We start from the raw sequence: 19444 nt of genomic DNA, 5'->3' as shown, positions 1-19444 counted from the left end.
AGAGGATCAGAAAGAATAGCTAGTGGATGCTTGGCTTAAAACCTGGGTGATGGGATGATCTTTGCAGCAAGCCACCATGCCACACGTTTACCTATGTAACAAACTTGTACATCCTGCACACGCACCCCTGAACTGAACATAAAAATTGGAAATTAAAAAAAAACCAAAATGTGCCTTATGGAACACATTTTTTAAATTTACATTCCACTAGAAGCTTTAAAGAATAATATAGACCTTGTCAATAAAATGCATTTTCTTAAATTCAGGATGGCACTACTGATCCCGTATTAAGTGTATTTGCTATTTGTTTGTTTTCTACTAGTAGATGCGTTAGATGTAGTCTGGTTTTTGGATAACTTGCTAAATGGTGGAATTTATGTAAGTCAGTATTCAAGGTACTATAAGTTGTTTCATGATATTTCGTTGCAATTTAAGAATATATCTGATAACGGGTACTGTAGTTATGGCTTGTAGACAGAACAGGTAATTTTGAGTTATTTAGCTTATTTTATGGAAGGGATTCCTTGCCTTTTTTAAACTTTTAATTTGAAACATTTACAGACTCAATTTACTTTTAAAGCAGTTTTTCTGTGTTTGATGTATTGTAAGTATTGGGTGACTGAAGTTCTTTTAAATGTTTATTCACTTACCTGACAAGTTTTTCTTTCTTTTATGAGAAACTTTTCTGGAAGCATTTTTGGGGCTTTCTTTTCAGGAAAAATATTGGTTAATGTTTGTGTTTGGGAAATTGAAAGCAAAATGGATATTAGTCTTGCCTATTCTTAACTTCTAAAGCTGTAATAGATTGTTTTTGTCCAATAATTTGGTACTCTTTATTGCTACTTTCCAAAAAAGCATGCTCTTTGGTGGCCACAGAATAAGAAGCATTTATTTGCAAGCAAGTATCTTATAGTTGTTAGCATTTGTATAAAGGTTATGGTAATGTTCACCTAACCTAAGGGCAAAACAATTACTGGGTACCAAGTGAGTCAGGGTGTCTATTTTTAAATATACATATAAATGTGTTTATTAGTGCTGAATTAATGCTTCACTCTGGAGATTTAAAATGTGTGATTGCTATATTGTATATAAGCACCCTGCATGATGAAATTGATGAAATGGTACATATTACTTGACAGTAATTACATATACAATTCGGCAAAGTGATTTTTTGAAAGGTAAAAATGTTTAAAGAAATACATTTTAAAAGTGGGAATTTGTGTTCTCAAAGTATTGTCTTATGCATAGCAGGCCTTTAATTGTGATACATGTTAAAACCCACTCAAACGGAGGTGGTAATGTATGATAGGGAATAATGAATACGAAAGAAGTATGTGAATAAGAAAGAACAGTATTTTTTTAAAAGAAAAATATACGTATGAAATACGCACTAACTGATATATTTAAGAAATTTTTTATTTAGGAAAAGGTAGTTATTAGGCAAGTTGGAGGTAGGGTCACACTAAATGCATATGCATAGTAATTTAGAGGCATATTGATTTTTAAATGTCAGCCAGCTTTTATTCTTTTCCTTTTCTAGTATCTGTTTGTATGAACCGTGACTATTCCTGCTGCTGAAGGAGGTTTTATCAAGCTTTCCTTGAAGATTTGTTATATAGGAAATACATTACCAGTGCTATGTATAACTAACATTCAATTTATGATACCATCAGTGATTTGGGAGAGATTTCAAGTTTTACTGATTAGATTAAGTTCTTATTTGTAGAATGATGGGCTAAAAAGTTTTCCATCTCACTGTTAAGATTAGGGGACATTTCCTATGTTTCCTATTTGAATCTACTAAACAAATGCCTTTCGTCATGTTTTTAACCATCAACAGTATGTTTCAAATTACAATGTCATCATTTACATTCTAAATGTAACAAACTTTTTGCTCAGTTGGCTTAACAAATTGTGTTGAGCAGTTATTAATATTCCCTTAGTGACCCTTTAATACTTTATAGGCTCTTATGGAACATAGGGAACAGGGGATATTCCCAGGAGATTAAATATCTACCTTATTTCACAGAATCTAAGTCACTTTGAGACTCTGCTTTCATGGTCTTAGTAGACCATGTCAATGAAGGGTAATCACAAAGCTACCTCACAACAGTCACCTGGTTACTATTATGATACCACCTGGTATCACAGGCATTTCAATTTCAAAGAAGTTAAATTATATATAAATGTATCTCCTGGAATTGTTGAAGCAGGTTTTGAAGTCACTAGCAGAATTTAAAAGAGATGGTTATGATAATCTTGTGTTCTAATTTTCTGTGATTAGATCATGTGGCACACCGAGAATTTTGGATTGTTTTGAGTTTGCAGTTGTTTTTTAGTTTTTTGTTTTTACTCTAGATACCACACAGTGTTCCATTCTCAGATTTTTGCAGTAGAATTTATGGCCACCCCAGAGACCATTAGAACTCTATTATGTTAAAAGGCCATTAACTTTTAATGTCTAGACTCTTAGAAGTGACGTTGCGTAGTGGCTCTGGGCAAGGAACATAGGCAATTTTTTCCTTCTTCTTCATGTATAATCATGTTCAGACTGAAGTTGTATCCATTTATTTACAATGTTCATTAACATTTAGGTTAAACACTAGAATGTTGGATTATATCCCGCATACTACCTATTTCCTACATACTCCACAAGCACAGTTCTAATGACAGTGTTTCTTCATTCTCAATGTTTCATTGCGTTTAAGAGTGATAGACGTATTAGAACTGTGGGGATAAGAAGGAAGAGATAATGCAGAGACCATAACATTACCTTTTTTTTTTAATATTAGACCTCTTTGGTTTTTTATATTCATGTTTCTCTATAATTTTTATAAGAAATACTGCATACAAAATAAAGTATATGCCATTTGAAATTCTTCATGGTTAATTCTAAACTTCTTTTGAGTTCTCATCTCCAACTAAATTATTCCTTATTTCAGCCATACTTTTGTCCTCAAATCTTTTTGCAGGACATTGTTTAAGTTTCTTCCTTTGTGTAACCCACTCTTTGAGGCTAATCCCAAGTCCCATCTATTCAGACTTTTCCAGATCCCTTCATAGCAAATACCTTTTATTCCACTACTTTCCAGTGGTGAGTTTCTTTGTTATATCCTCTTATTGGAGGCTACCTTTTGTTAAGATTATGTATGTGTCAGGTTTTCCTGTTAGACTTTGGTACTTATATATTTAGGTTTGTATTATTTCCCGTAGTGTGTAGTGGAGGTTCCTCATCATAAAGGTCTTCATCCTTGCCATCTTCACATTGAGTAGGCTGAGGAGGAGGAGGAAGAGGAGTAGGTCTTGCTGTCTGAGGTGGCAGAGGCAGAAGAGGTGGAAGAAGTGGAAGGGGAGGCAGGCACACCCAGCGTAACTTTTATTGAAAAACAATCCATGTGTAAGTGGACTCATACTGTTCAAACTTGTGTTATTCAAGGGCCCTCTAATTTTGTTAGATTTACTAATAGAGTGTTCTGTGTTTAAGTTTTCATTCTCAAAATTTTACTTTTATTGTTATTGTTATTATTAGAGACGGTGTCTTGTTATATTGCCCAGGCTAATGGGAGTCGCTGTTCACAGGTGCAAGCACACTACAGCCTTGGACTTCTGGAGTCAAGCAATCCTCCTGCCTCAGTCTCTGGGACTATAGGCACACACAACCACACTCGATTCCCATTATTTCTTTGCTGTTTACTATCCCATAATGTGAAAGACAAGAATAATTACAGATAGTACTTTTTTCATAGCATCCATCTGTATTATATATCTATATTATATCCAAGTTTTGATAATTATACAACCTTACTTATAAGAAGGAGTATTTTATAAATAATGGTTTTTTTTCTTTGTAGGTTACTTCCTCAGAATGTTGGCCTTCTCTATGTTGGAGGTTATGAAAGACCCTTTGCACAAATCAAGGTACGTTTGTTCATTTTTAGTGTACTTTTTCTGGATATTCCCTTATCCAGAATCCATCCTTGCTAATAATCATCAACACATAAAATATTGCATCCCAGCACTTTCGGAGGCCAAGACATGTGGATTACCTGAGCCTGGGAAGTTGAGACCATGCTGGGAACCTGTCTCTACAAAAAAAGTTTTTTTTAATTAGCCAAGTGCAGTGGCATGTGCCTAGTCCCAAGTATTCTGGAGGCTGAGGTGGGAAGATCACTTGAGCCCAGGAGTTTGAGGCTCCAGTGAGATGTGATCACACCATTGTGCTCCAGCCTGGGTGATAGAGTGAGACCCTATGTCAAAAAAAAAAAAAAAAAAAAGTGAATGTGAAGTGATAATTTCATTAGCTTTTGCATATTTCTGCTGAAGAAATCATTCAGCTTTTCAAAGGAATTATTTTAATATTCTTGCTATAGTTAAAGTTGACTTTGACCAAAAAATTTCAGTGATTAATTTAGAAGAGTACATTTAGAGATTAATCTTTAAGATCATCCCTTTTGCCATTAAAAAAATGTTAACAGGTTGGGCATGGTGACTCATGCCTTCAATCCCAGCACTTTGTGAGGCTGAGGTGGGAGGGCCAGGGCTGGAAGATTGCTTGAGCCCAGGAGTTTGGGACCAGCCTGGGCAACATAGTGAAACCTCAGCCTACAAAATAATTTTAAAAAATCTAGCTGGGCATGGCAGAGTGTTCCTGTGGTCCCAGTTCTCAGGAGGCTGATGCAAGAGAATCACTTGAAGGTGGGAGGTCAAGGTTGTGGTGAGCCATGATGGCACCACTGCAGTCCAGCCTGAGTGACAGAGTGAGACTCTGCCTTGAAAAAAAAAGGGGGGTTTTAACAGCTTTATTGAGATATAATTGACAGATAATAAACTGTACAATTTGATAAATTATGACATGTTTGTAATTGTGAAACCATCACTGCAAACAAATAATTAACATATTCATCACTTAGAAAAGTTTCCCTGTGCCCCTTTGAAATTTCTCCCTCCTGCCCTTCCTTTTTTTCCCCCCCGGTCTCCCGAAACCACTAATCTGATTTTTGTTATTATAGATTAATTTGCATTTTCTAGGGCTTTGTATAAATGAAATTATATACATTCATTTTCTCTCATTTTTGCCTTCTTTCTCTTAGCATAATTATTTTGAGATTCATCTATATTATTGCACTTATCACTAGTTTATTATTTTTTATTGCCAAGTATCAGGTGGGTGCAAAAGTAATTGTGTATTTTGCCATCAGTAGTATTCCATTCTACAGCTATAGCACAGTTTGTTTATCCTTTGACATGCTGATGGGCATTTGGGTTGTTTCTAGTTTTGGGTGGGCTATTACAAATAAAGCTGCTGTGGGCATTTGTGTACAAGTTTTGCATAGACATATGCTTTTTTTTCTCCTGGGTAAATATCTAGGAGGGGAATTGCTGGGTCATGTGGTAGTTCTATTACATTTCTATAATGACTGAGCATGTTTTCATGTACTATTTTTCCATCTGAATCTAGGGAAATGTATGTTCAAATTTTCTCTAGTGAAGTATTTCTTCAAATCTTATTTTTAAATTGGGTTTTTTGTTTTCTGAGTTTTGAACATTTTTTATATCTTGTGGACATAAGTCCATTATCAGATTTGTGATTTGCAATTATTTTCTCCCAGCTATAGGTTGTCTTTTCATTCTCTTAACAGTGTCCTCAAAGATAAGTTCTTAATATTGATGTTCAGTTTATTTTTCTTTCATGGCTCTTGCTTTTGTTGTTGTATCTAAGAAATGCTTTCCTAACCCAAAGTCACAAAGATTTTTCTCCTATATAATCTGCTAGAAGTTTTATACTTTTAGGTTTTACATTTAGGTTTATTATCTACTTGAGTTAATTTTTATATAAGAGTCAAGTATGGATTGAAGTTCTTTTTTTTCATCTTTTTTTCCCCCTAGAATGTTACTGTCAAACATACTCAAAAAAAAAAAAAAAAAAGTGGATTTTTTCCCATATATTTGCTATTATTTTCTTTAAAATTTCTTTAAACTCTGCAATCTTATACTCACTTATTAGTTCTGGTAGCTTTTATGTAGATTTCATAGGATTCTCTATATAAATGATTGTCCTCTACTAATAAAGACAGTTCTCCTTCTTTCTGATCTTGATGTCTTTTATTGTTTTCTCTTTAAAAATATATATATATATATTTTTTTTTTTATAGAGATAGGGTCTTGCTATATTGGTCAGGTTGGTCTTGAATCCCTGGCCTCAAGCAGTCCTCCCACCTTGGCCTCCCAAAGTACTAGGATTACAGGCATGAGCCACCACCCCTGGCCTGCTTTTTCTTTATTGCACTGGCTAAATCATAAAATACAGAGTTGAATAGAAATGGCAAGAAAAGACATATGTCTTGTTTCTTATCTTAGTGGGAAACCATTATTTAATCTTTATCAAAAATTGTTTTTATAGTAATATTAGTTGAGAGTTGCTTAATTGATTCCAATTAGGCTTTCTTATAAGAAATGAAAGAACATTAGCATTCAAGGCAATTTATAAAAAGGAAAGAATTGAGATCCTCGGTTTTGTTTTTCTAACTTTCTGTTAATGTTTTCTGAGAAATCTATAATTTTTTTTTTTTTTTTGAGATAGAGCCTCTGTCACCCAGGTTGGAGTGCAGTGTCACAATCTCCACTCACTTTAACCTCTGTCTCCTGAGTTCAAGTCAGTCTCCTACCTCAGCCTCCTGAGTAGCTAGGATTATACGTTCATGCCACCACGCCTGGCTAATTTTTTGTATTTTTAATAGAGATGGGGTTTTGCTACATTGGCCAGGCTGGTCTTGAACTCACCTCAGGCAATCCACCTGCCTCGGCCTCCCAAAGTGCTGAGATTGCAGGCGTGAGCCACTGTACCTTGCCAGAAGCCTATAAATTTGTTTCGTGATTTTTTTTTTGTTATATAGTTTTCTGATTTTTTTTTGGTCACATTTGTTTCTTAACTCCATGTGTTATTTTTCTTCTATCCATTTGAGAGTTGTAAATTAAAATTCTTTTCCACCTGCATATATGACATATTTTTATGTTTTGAAAAATAAGGATTTTTCAGAGTAGATTAAGGCTAAATAGGATATGCAAGATCCTTAGTACTGAGGATGTTTAGTCATCATATCAGCATCTTATTTTTTTTGAGACAGTCTCACTCAGTTGCAGTGACACAATGACAACTCACTACAGCTCACTGCAGCCTTGACCTCTCAATCTCAGGTGATCCTTCTACCTGAGCCTCCCAAGTAGTTGGAGCTACAGGTGTGTGCTGCTGCAGGTGTGTGCTACCACGCCTGGCTAATGTTTTGTGGAGACAGGGTTTTGCCATGTTGCCCAGGCTGGTCTCAAACTCCTGGGATCAAGTGTTCCACCCATCTCAGCCTCCAAAAGTGCTGGAATTACAGGTGTGAGCCACTGTGCCCACCCACCACACTATCAACATTTTTAAATGAAAAATCTTATCTTAGTTACCATAGCATTAGTACCTCTTTACCTCTATTAACTAAACCTAAATCTAAACATTCTCAAAAGTTCATTATTAGGATCTTAAATTATGGACCCTCTTGACTTTGCTAGTTCCTTAAATAATGACAAATATTCAAGTACATTTTTTTCTTCCATTTTTAATATCCCTATAACTTGAGGGGAATGGCAAGATTCTCTTCATCAGTCCCCCTCACTATCCCATTCACTATTCAGCAGTATAGCCAGGAATCCTGATAGGTTTCAGCAGAAACATTTCTGACAGCTCAGTTTTTTTCTGTCCATTGATTTGGAACATCCGGTTTCTCTTTATTAGAACTGAAGTAACTAAAAAGAGAGAGGCTTATCTGATATATTTCGGTAAGGAGAGAATTTTTTGTGTGCATGGTGTGAGCTACATCGTGTCTCAAAAGCAGTCTCAGAGTTTTGTGTATCTGAGGGGTAATTGCCCTACCACTCACTTGATTTATGTTCTGTTTCACATTTTATTTGTGCATTTCCTAACAAGCTCAGTGACAGCAGTCAATCTTTTGTCAATCTTTTATGCCTGGATAATCAGCTCTGTAGAAAAAAGTTCATTATATTAAGGTGTCTGTTTCCTTCGATGTTGTTGTGGGAAGGATTTCTTTCATTCACTGTGAAAAGATTCTTATCCTTATTAATTGTTGAAATTCTTTCCTAATTCCTATTTGGCTCCACCAAATTACATGCATATTAATTAGAATGCAAGTTAATTGGATAACAATTTTAAAATCATAATTCAAATGTTTAACATTAGGTTAGAAAAGTAAGGTTCATTTCCTTGGTTGGTTTGTACTTGTGAATATGCAATACCAGTAATTGTTATGTTCACTTTTCTCCCATTAAGCAAAATGTAATGATAATATGTTATGTCTTAAATATGAGATATAACCTTTAAAAATGGAGACTGCTTTGCTTTTCTTAAGAGCATATTGGTTCTTGATTAAAATTAAATAAGGATATGAAATTGTTCACTTGATATGGTGGAAAAGACATTCTCATTCATTAACATCACAGGACTTAAGTTCCTCAGTGTGGGTGGTTTGGTGTTGGTGAGAACAGTGTTTGGTTTTCTATTCCTGGGTTACTTCACATAGATAATGGTCTCCAACTCCATCCAGGTTGCTGCAAATGCCATCATTTTGTTCCTTTTTATAGCTGAGTAGTATTTCATCATATGCATACATGCATACATACATCCACACACACACACATTTGTGTTGTGTCTTAAACACAATGTATAATTGAATAAATGTATAATTACGTGTTCTTTATCTCCTCATTGGTTGCTTCCTTACTTTTGTAATTGCGAATTGTGCAGCTATCAATAAACTGCATATGCAAGTGTCTTTTTCATATAATGATTTATTTTCCTCTGGGTTGACTCCAAGTAGTTGGGTTGCTGGATCAAATGGTAGTTCTACTTTTAGTTCTTTAAAGAATCTCCATATTGTTTTCCATATTGGTTGTTCTAATTTACATTCCCACTAGCAGTGTAAAAGTGTTTCCTTTTCACCACATCTATGACAATATTTATTATTTTTTGATTTTTTAATCATGGCTGTTCTTGCAGGAATAAGGTGGTATCGCATTTTGGATTTCGTGTGCATTTCCCTGATAATGAGTGATCTTGAGCATTTTTTCATATGTTTGTTGGCCATTTGTATATCTTTGAGAATTGTCCTTTGCCCACTTTTTAATGGGATTCTTTTTTTCTTGTTGAGTTTTTTTGCAGATTCTGGATGTCAGTCCTTTGTCAGATACATAGTTTGCGAAGATTTTCTCCTACTCTGTGGGTTGTCTGTTAACTTTGTTGATTATTTCTTTTGTTGTACAGAAACTTTTTAGTTTAATTAAGTCCCATCTATTTTTTTTTTCTTTTTGCATTTGATTTTGGGTTCTTGGTCATGAATTCCACCTAAGCCAATGTCTAGAAGAGTTTTCCCAATGTTATCTTTTAGAATTTTTATGGTTTTGAGTCTTAAATTTAAGTCTTTAATCTGTCCTGAGTTGATTTTTGTGTAACGTGAGAGATGAGAATCCAGTTTCATTTTTCCATTTGTGGCTTGCCAATTATCCCACCATCATTTGTTGGATAAGGTGAATCTCAGCACTTTTCCCCATTTTGTTTTCATTTGCTTTGTCAAAGATCTGTTGGCTATAACTATGTGGATTTATTTCTAGGTTCTCATTCTGTTCCATTGGTCTACGTGTCTGTTTTTATAGCAGTACCATGCTGTTTTGGCAACTATATCCTTATAGTATACTTTGCCATTGGGTAATGTGATGCCTCCAGATTTGTTCCTTTGCTTAGGCTTGCTTCGGCTTATACAGGCTCTTTTTTGATTCCATATGACTTTTAGGATTGTTTTTTCTAGTTCTGTGAAGAAAGATGATGGTATTTTGATGGAAATTGTGTTGAATTTATAGAGTGCTTTTGGCAGTATGGTCATTTTCACAGTATTGATTCTACTCATCCATGATCATGGGATGTGTTTTCATTTGTTTGTGTCATCTGTTAATTCTTCAGCAACATTTTGTAGTTTTCCCTGTAGAGGTCTTTTACCTTCTTGGTTAGGTATATTCCTAAGTATTTTATTTGCAGCTATTTTAAAAGGTTGAGTTCTTAGTTTGATTCTTAGCTTGGTTGCTGTTGATTTATAGCAGTGGTACTGATTTGTGTACATTAATTTTGTATCCTGAAACTTTACTGAATTCGTTTATCAGATCTAGGAGCTTTTTGGATGTGTCTTTAGGATTTTTTAGATATCATATCATCAGCAAAAAGTGAGAGTTTGACTTCCTCTTTACTGATTTGGATGCCCTTTATTTATTTCCCTTGTCTGATTGCTCTGGCTAGGACTGCGTTGCTGTGTTGAATAGAAGTAGTGAAAGTGGGCATCATTCTCTTATTCCAGTTGTAGGGAAATGTTTTCAGCTTTTCCCCCGTTCAGTATAATGTTGGCTGTGGGTTTGTTATTGATGGCTTTTATTACCTTAAGGTATGTTTCTTCTATGCCAATTTTACCTACGGTTTTAATCACAAAGGGATGCTAGATTTTGTCAAATGCTTTTTCTGCATCTGTTGTTTTTGTTTTTAATTCTGTTGATGTGGTGTATCACATTTATTAAATTGTATATGTTAAACTAACCCTGCATCTCTGGTGTGAAAGCCATTTGATTGTGACCTTTTTGATATGCTGTTGGATTCAGTTACGTAGTATTTTGTTGAAGATTTTTGCATCTGTGTTCATTGGGGATATTGTTCTATAGTTTTCTTTTTTGTTATGCCCTTTTCCTGGTTTTGGTATTAGGGCAATAATCACTTCATAGAATGATTTAGGGAGGATTCCCTCTTTCTCTATCTTTTAGAATCGTTTCATTAGGATTGGTACCAACTCTTCTTTGAATGTGTAATAGAATTTAGCTGTGAATCTATCTGGTCCTGGACTTCTTTTGTTGGCAATTTTTTAAAATTACTCTTTCCATCTTACTACTTGGTACTGGTCAGTTCAGAGTTTCTGTTTCTTTCTGGTTTACTCTAGGAAGGTTGTATATTTCCAGGAATTTATACCTCTCCTGTAGGTTTTCTTGTTTGTGTGCCTAAAGGTGTTCATAGTAGCATTGAATGATTTTTTTGTATTTCTGTGGTTTTAGTTGTAGTATCTCCCATTTCATTTTTACTTGAGCTTATTTGGTTCTTCTCTCCTTTTCTTGGTTAATTTCACTAACGGTCTATCAATGTTTTTTTGTTTTTGTTTTTTACCTTTTCAGGGAACCAACATTTTGTTTTATTTATCTTTTGTATTGCTTTTTGTTGTTGTTGTTTCAATTTCATTTAGTTCTCTTCTGATCTTTGTTATTTCTTTTCTGCAGGGTTTGGGTTTGGTTTGTTCTTGTTTCTCTGGTTTCTTGAGTTGTAAGCTTAGATTGTCTATTTGTGCTCTTTCAGACTTTTCGATGTAGGCATTTAATGTTACGAATTTTGCTCTTGGTACTGTTTTTGCTGTATCCCAGAGGTTTGGTAAGTTGTGTCACTATTATCATTCAGTTCAAAGAATTTTTAAATTTTCATCTTGATTTCATTGTTGACCCAAAAATCATTCAGGAACAGACAATTTAATTTCCAGGTATTTGTATAGTTTTGAGGGTTCCTTTTGGGGTTAATTTTCAATTTTATTCTACTGTGGTCTGAAAAAAGTACTTGACGTAATTTCAGTTATCTTAAATTTGTTGAGACTTGTTTTGTGACCTATCATATGGTCTGAGAGAATGTTGCATGTGCTCATGAAAGGAATGTGTATTCCGCAGTCGTTGGGTCAAATGTTGTGTAAGGATCTGTTAAGTCTATTTGTTCAAGGGTATAGCTTAAATCCTTTGTTTCTTTGTTTCTGTCTTGATGACCTGTCTAGTGCTGCCAGTGGAGTGTTGAAGCCCTCCACTATTATAGTATTGATGTCTGTCTCGTTTCTTAGGTCTAGTAGTACTTGTTTTATAAATTTGAGAGCTCCATTGCTAGGTGCATATATTTAGGATTGTGATATTTTCCTGTTTGACTAATCCTTTTGTCATTATATAATATCTCTCTTTGTCTTTCTTTCTTTCTTTCTTTCTTTCTTTCTTTCTTTCTTTCTTTCTTTCTTTCTTTCGATATTTGTCATAGGCAAGCATCATATCTTTCTTTTTTTTTTTAACCATTTTTGCTTTAAAGTCTGTTTTGTCTGATATAAAAATAGCTACTCCTGCTTACTTTTGGTGTTCATTTGCATGGAATATCTTTTTTTACCTCTTTATCTGAAGTTATTTGAGTCCTTATGTGTTAGATGAGTCTCTTGAAGAAGACGGATAAGATATTTGGTTGGTGGATTTTTTTTTATCCATTCTGCCATTCTGTATCTTTTAAGTGGAGCATTTAGGCCATTTACATGCAATGTTAGTTAGCATTGAGGCGTGAGGTATTGTTGGATTTATCATGCTAGTTGTTGGCTGAATAACCTTGGGGTTTTGTTTTGTTTTCATTGTGTTGTTTTATAAGCCCTGTGAGATTTATGCTTTAAGGAAGTTCTGTTTTGGTGTATTTTGAGGTTTTGTTTCAAGATTTCTAATTCCTTTTAGCATTTCTTGTAGTGCTGGCTTAGTCGTGGCAAATTCTCTCAGCATTTGTCTGAAAAAGGCTCTCTCTCCTTTATTTATGAAGCTTAATTTTACTAGATATAAACTTTTTGCCTGACAGTTATTTTGTTTCAGGAGAGTAAAGATAGGACCCCAATGCCTATTGGCTTGTAGGGTTTCTGCTGAGAAATCAGCTGTTAATCTGAAAGGTTTTCCTTTATAGGTTACTTGATGCTTTTGTCTAACAGCTCTAAACATATTTCCTTCCTCTTGACTTTAGATAACGTCATGACTATGTGCCTAGACAATCACCTTTTTATGATGAACTTCCTGAATGTTCTTTGACCTTCTTGTATTTGGATGCCTAGATCTTTAGCAAGACCAGGGAAGTTTTTATTGACTATTCCCTCAAATAAGTTTTCCAAATTTCTAGATTTCTCTTCTTCCTCAGGAATACTGGCTATTCTTATGTTTGGTCATTTTAACATAATCCCAAACTTCTTAGAGGCTTAGTTCATTTTTTTAATTCTTTTTTTCTTTGTCTTTATCTGATTGGGTTAATTCAGAAGCCTGTCTTCAAGCTATGAAGTTCTTTTTTCTTTTTCTCTTTCTTTCTCTCTCTCTTTCTTTCTTTCTCTCTCTCTCTCTCTTTCTCTCTCTCCCTCCCTCCCTCCCTCCCTCCCTCTCTCCCTCTCTCTCTCTCTCTCTCTCTCTCTCTCTCTCTCTCTCTCTCTCTTTCTTTCTTTCTTTCTTTCTTTCTTTCTCTTTCCTTATTATACTTTAAGTTCTGAGGTACATGTGCAGATCTTGCGGGATTGTTACATAGGTATACACATGCCATGGTGGTTTGCTCCCAAGTTTTCTATTAACCCAAGAGATACTAGATTCATAAAAAATTAAGTTTTCAGAGAAAAGTTTTCATTTGAACTTGATTTTAAACATTCTTGATTATCCTCTTGCTTTATCCTAAAATATAATAAACTATATAAAACACCAGTCATTTTATGAATGATAACATAGAGTAAGAAAGGAAATGCTTAACATATCCACAACTATAGTTTTATACTATAAATGAAGCAGGTTTCATCTTCATCCAAGAGTGTAACTCCTTTGACTTTATTGAGATTAAGTTTCCAAATGTACTGGGATGTATGCCACTTAGGATATTATTAAGTAGTTCATTATACCTTTATATGCAGTCTTTGAAATTAAAAAGGAAAGTATTTCAGAAGTCCTTTATGTGAGGGTTAGGGACTGAGTATTGCAATGTAACTTTTCATAATACTTTTATCTTAATAATGTGTATATGTATATATTCTATTTTTTTATCTTATTTTTGATATGTTCTAGTTTAATAGTTTGCATTTTACACCAGTTACTCTGAGTTGTTTTCTAGAGCATTTCAAAGTCTAGTAAAAATCCTTAGCATCCAGAATCCATAAAACCAAGAAGGATTGAAGCCTCTCAACATCACATTTAATCAACCAAAGGGTTGTTATGGTGAGACACAAGGCCACAGAACTGTCCCTTGATATTAGTTGTCTTTTCTGGTTCTAACAGCCCAAGAATTGTGAGTGGCTGTAAGCCTGAGTCAGACCCAAGTTTCCACTTTGACACTGCAGAAAGGCTTGAAAAAAATCTTCTGTATTTTAAGTAGGAATTCTTTGCAGCAACCATATGTGGAAAGTAAGAACTATAACCATTATTTGGGGTTTTTTTTTTTTAGGCAGTTATTTTACAGTCAGTACAGAAACATTATTCCCTGCCTCTGTCTGATTCTGTCCCTGCTGAGTAACTAGGTGCCATTAGTCACAGTCAGATACTCTAACCTTTCTGAGCTTGAATTTTTAAAAATCTCTACAGCTAAGGAAACATGAGAGTGATGTTTGTATTCGTCTGCATATGTAATAGATGCAAAGAGATATTTATCTCTTCATTTTTGAAGTCAAAATTGAAAATCTATCAAGTCATCCACTTGGACTTCATTTCTCTCTTTTTTTTTTAACGTAACATGTTTTTCCTTTAAGGTATTTCAAGCTCAAATTGTTATTTGTTACGTTAATATATTTTTGAGATTATTAACAAGTGAATTTTAATATTTAGCCTAAATTAAATTTAAAAGTATTTATTTGGAATCTTTCTATTATAAAAAGACTGAAATATGCCAGGAAAACCAATGGTAATGATTTGGTTTGTTTGCTGACTGATGATCTTTTAGAAAATATTTGGCTTGTTAGATCAACACTATTTTTACTAAAAGAAACTAACATTCATATTTTAAACCTCTAAAATACCTCAACATTCTCTAGAACTGAATGTTCTAGATTGATGACTTCCAAACTTTTGTTCATAACCCATAGGGCTGCACAAAATATATTTCCTTCAGGTTCTAGTGTATGTACATATATGTATTTATATGCACATAATGTGAACTGAAGTTTCAAAGTATATAGCATTTTGTTTTATTGTATTGCTTTTTCTTTTGATTTGGTGTTTAGATGCTGGTCTCAACCCACTAAATTAATTTCTCTATTGGAAAATGGGTCACAACTTATAGTTTGGCAAACACTGCTTCAGGGTAGGACTTGTCCAGCTAATGCTGCCATATGCTTCTGACAGGAGAGTGCCACATTTTGTGATACAGATGATAGGGAGGAGGCTTACCTGTCCCTCAACTCATGATTACCCTCAGAGAGGATTTGGAGGGGAAGAAAAAGATGAGATCTAATTGTTGCAGGGAAAAAGGAGGAGGGAAAAGATCAATGAGAAATGAAGTAAAATGTCTTATGGAGCCAAGTAAAGCTATTTTCTGTTTCAAAAGTACTAAATCTCAAGAACAATAGGGAGCTTTGTGCATCTACTCTGTCTCCCAAGTGATTTCTTGTTTTTTGAGGATAGAGAAAGAAATAAAGGTAAGATCTTACTTAGAGAAAGAATTAAAAAGAAAAAATTAGAAAGAAAATGAGGTGAGTGACACCTTGAGAAAAAGGAATGAAATCAGGCCTAGATCTATGTGACATAGTCATAATAGCTCAATTTTCTGTAGTACTCTTAATGATGAGGCATATTTTCAGTGCGTCATATTATAGTAATAAGGAATGAAATATTTATTCCTTTTTTGAAAAACAGATTCAAAAAGTAAAAGAAGGTTAAAGGAAAACCTTATGGACATTAAAATTCTCCCTACTTCCACTCAATAGCCATTAAGTTGCTGATTACTTTTTATTCTGCACAGTTGCTGACAGAGTGTTTTGGGATCACTGCTGGGTGTCAAGTGAGCCTACACTGTAACTTTCTGGATGTTAAAAATCATGCAGTGATTACTAACAAATCATACAGTAGTTGTAGACAAAAGATCTAAAACGACTCTATAGTGGTTGTTCTTCTACCCAGATGCTTTTGGTAGCATTATTGACAAAACAGAATGCCACGTAAGTCCTATATTGCACATGTTACAATCTCAGTATTATCTTCATGTCCTTAGACAACTTATCAAAAGACTATAAAGCCCCATGAGGCTGGGCTGTTTCTTGTCCACTTCTGTATTCTTATCATTTAGCTCAGTTGCAGGTATATGAAAGCACTAATAAATATTTCTTAACTTTATAATTGAAGAATGACTAGTGAGCCAAGTGGGTTTTTGTTTTTAACATTAAGTATGTACCATGAAGTTCGTCAAACTATTTAAAAGCTGTGGTTCTAATTACATACATATTTAATTACATACATTAAAATTTTAATTTCTAATCTCTATTATATCTTGGGCTTAGTATATCTTTGTGGCAATATAAATTAATTTTCTTTTCTTTTCTTTTTTTTTGAGATAGAGTTTTGCTCTTATGGCCCAGGCTGGAATGCAGTGGTGTGATCTTTGCTTGCTCACCACAACCCCTGCCTCCTGAGTAGCTGGGATTACAGGCATGCACCACCACTCCCAGCTAACTTTTTGTATTTTTAGTAGAGACAGGGTTTCTCCACGTTGGTCAGGCTGGTCCTGAACTCCCAACCTCAGGTGACTCATCTGCCTTGGCCTCCCAAAATGCTGGTATTACATGCATGAGCCACCGTGCCCAGCCAGTTTTATTTTCTAATTAAAAATTGTGGTTGTAAATTATTAACATCAGCAATTTTATTTGGAATGCAGATTTTGTGAATACATTATCTGAGAACATTTTGAATATAGCCCTCAAATTATTTTTCGATTAAGAAATTTAGCATTTTTCTTAGCTAAAAATTTCGATGACTTTTGAGCTAGACATTTTATAGAGAACTGTTGGAAATATTTTGGCATGTTCTAGTATCTTTTTAAATATTTAGTATATCAAGGTGAGTTTTTATTAAACGTGGCTTGAACAAAGAATAAACAATTTCCTGTCGTATATTTGAAAAGTTTTCCAAAAAAAGGAAATGCAATATTTTACCTACTTAGGTATTTACAGTGCAGTCAGTGGACCTCCCATTTTGGTGAAAGGAGCTAACATGGTACATCTTATCCTGTTGTTTCCTTTAACCAGTATTTTGCTTCTAAAAAGAAGTAGTTTTCTTACTTGAATTTCAGAGACATTAATAGCCATGTAAATATAGAAGATTATGTAAAAATGGCTATTGCTGAAGTCTTGTCTGATAAATAATGCCACAGTTTTTGATCTAGATTTATATTAAATGTCTAGAAGTTATGTATTTTACTTCTCACAGAAAGGAGGAAAATACTCATACATTATAAAAGAATGTTTTCAGGAAGGGGTCCAGTTTCTGCTATGGCTAGCCAGTTTTCCCAACACCTTTTATTAAACATGGAGTCTTTTCCCCATTGCTTATTTTTGTCAGGTTTATCAAAGATCAGGTGGTTGTAGATGTGTGGTGTTACTTCTGAGGCCTCTGTTCTATTCCATTGATCTTTGTCTCTATTTTGGTACCAGTACCATGCTGTTTCTCCAGATAGATTAAAGATTTAAACATAAAACCTAACACCATAAAAACACTAGAAGAAAACATGGACAAAGCCATCCAGGACATAGGCTTAGGCAAGGACTTCATGACTAAAACACCAAAAGCAGTGGCAACAAAAGCCAAGATCGATAAATGAGATCTAATTAAAATTCAGAACTTATGTGCAGCAAAAGAAACAATCTTTAGAGCAAACTAGCAACCAACAGAATGGGAAAAATTTTTGCAATCTACCCATCTGACAAAGGGCTAATATCCAGAATCTACAAAGAACTAAAACAGATTTACAAGAAAAAACAAACAACCCTATTCAAAAGTAGGCAAAGAATATGAACAGACACTTTTCAAAAAAAGACATATATGAGGCCAACAAACATATGAAAAAATGCTCATCATCACTGGTCATTAGAGAAATGCAAATCAAAACCACATTGAGATACCATCTCACGCCAATTAGAATGGTGATCATTGAAAAATCTGGCGACAACAGATGGTGGAGAGGATATGGAGAAATAGGAACACTCTTATACAGTTGGTAGGAATGTAAATTAGTTCAACCATTGTGGAAGACAGTGTGGCGATTTCTCAAGGACCTAGAAATAGAAATTCCATTTGACCCAGCAATCCTATTACTGGGTGTATACCCAAAGAACTATAAATCATTCTACTATAAAGACACATGCACATGTATGTTCATAGCAGCCCTGTTTACGATAGCAAAGACCTGAAACCAACCCAAGTGCCCATCAGTGATAAACTGAACGAAGAAAATGTGGCATATATACACCATGGAATACTACACAGCCATAAAAAATGATGAGTTCCTGTCCTTTGTAGGGATTTGGATGAATTTGAAAAGCACCATTCTCAGCAAACTGACACAAGAACAGAAAACCAAACACCACATGTTCTCACTCATAGGTGGGTGTTAAACAATGAGAACACATGGACTCAGGGACAGGAGCATCACACACTGGGGGCAGTTGGTGGGGGGTAAGGGAGGGAGAGCGGGGGGTGGGAAGGGTCGGGAGGGATAACATGGGAAGAAATGCCGGATATAGTATGCACCTATGCAACAACCCTGCATGACCTGCACATGTACCCCAGAACCTAAAGTAAAATAAAATTAAAAAAAAAAAAAAAAAAAAAAAAAAGGAAAACGAATGTTCTCTTGTCCTCTTGCCTAATAAAGTCTCAAAAAACAAAGTAACTCTCCCACTATCCTTGCCCTAAATGCAGGCAACAGTTAAGCCCCATTTCAAGTGGTTTGTGGCTGTAATCATGCATTTAGGAAAGCTCCAGACCTGTGCTTGTTTGGTTGGCTCTTCCGACAACATGTACATTGAGAACAACCCCAAGCAAAACAAGACCCATCTTCCTGATGATTCTCTCTCCTCCTCTACCCCAAACAAAGAGCACTAACAATCTCCAAATCTAGATCATAGATATCAACACATGTTCCCAAAATTTGTCATAGGAAGTATTAATTTGGTGTGTGAGCACCTTCAGAAATTTGAGATTGCTGCCATAAGTGACATCTTGTCATTAATGCGGTTGTGGATTGGAAGAACCTTTAATTTTCTAAAACAGGAATAAAGAGATGTATTCAAGTAAAACTTAGAAACTCTTAAAATAGTTTTTTTCTAAATTGTGAGCTAAATATTTATCTTCTCCATGTCCTCAAATTTTATTATCTATAGAATTAATTGCCTATAAGTGAAATTTAGAAACTATACTAAATGCAGTGAAGTGTAAGATTTGGAGAAACTTGTAAGTAAATTTGTAACATTGAAAGTACAAGTCAGCATTGAGGTACCATTTGGATATTGACAGTTTTATAAAATGTGTTAAATATTTAACTGTATAATTAAATTCTTTCCGCAAGGTCACAAGATCAGAGCATTTC

General features: G+C 34.6%; 1 protein-coding gene across 3 annotated transcripts in view; it reads left to right on the top strand.

Moving 5' to 3' along the window:
* RNGTT (RNA guanylyltransferase and 5'-phosphatase) overlaps positions 1-19444 on the top strand; it is a 343904-nt gene that overhangs the window by 277165 nt on the left and 47295 nt on the right. For all 3 annotated transcript variants that reach the window (XR_013534377.1, XM_017971256.3, XM_002746807.4), the window contains one exon: positions 3852-3918. Coding sequence is in view for 2 of the 3 variants with exons in the window: in XM_017971256.3 (XP_017826745.1) it covers positions 3852-3918 (67 nt within the window). In the remaining variant the exon portion in view is untranslated. The remainder of the gene's footprint in view (positions 1-3851; positions 3919-19444) is intronic.

Source organism: Callithrix jacchus, chromosome 4 (assembly GCF_049354715.1).
Source record: "Callithrix jacchus isolate 240 chromosome 4, calJac240_pri, whole genome shotgun sequence".
NCBI classification, from domain to species: Eukaryota; Metazoa; Chordata; class Mammalia; order Primates; family Cebidae; genus Callithrix; species Callithrix jacchus.
Note: the sequence above shows the minus strand (reverse complement) of the source record. Positions and strands in the feature narration are given on the sequence as shown.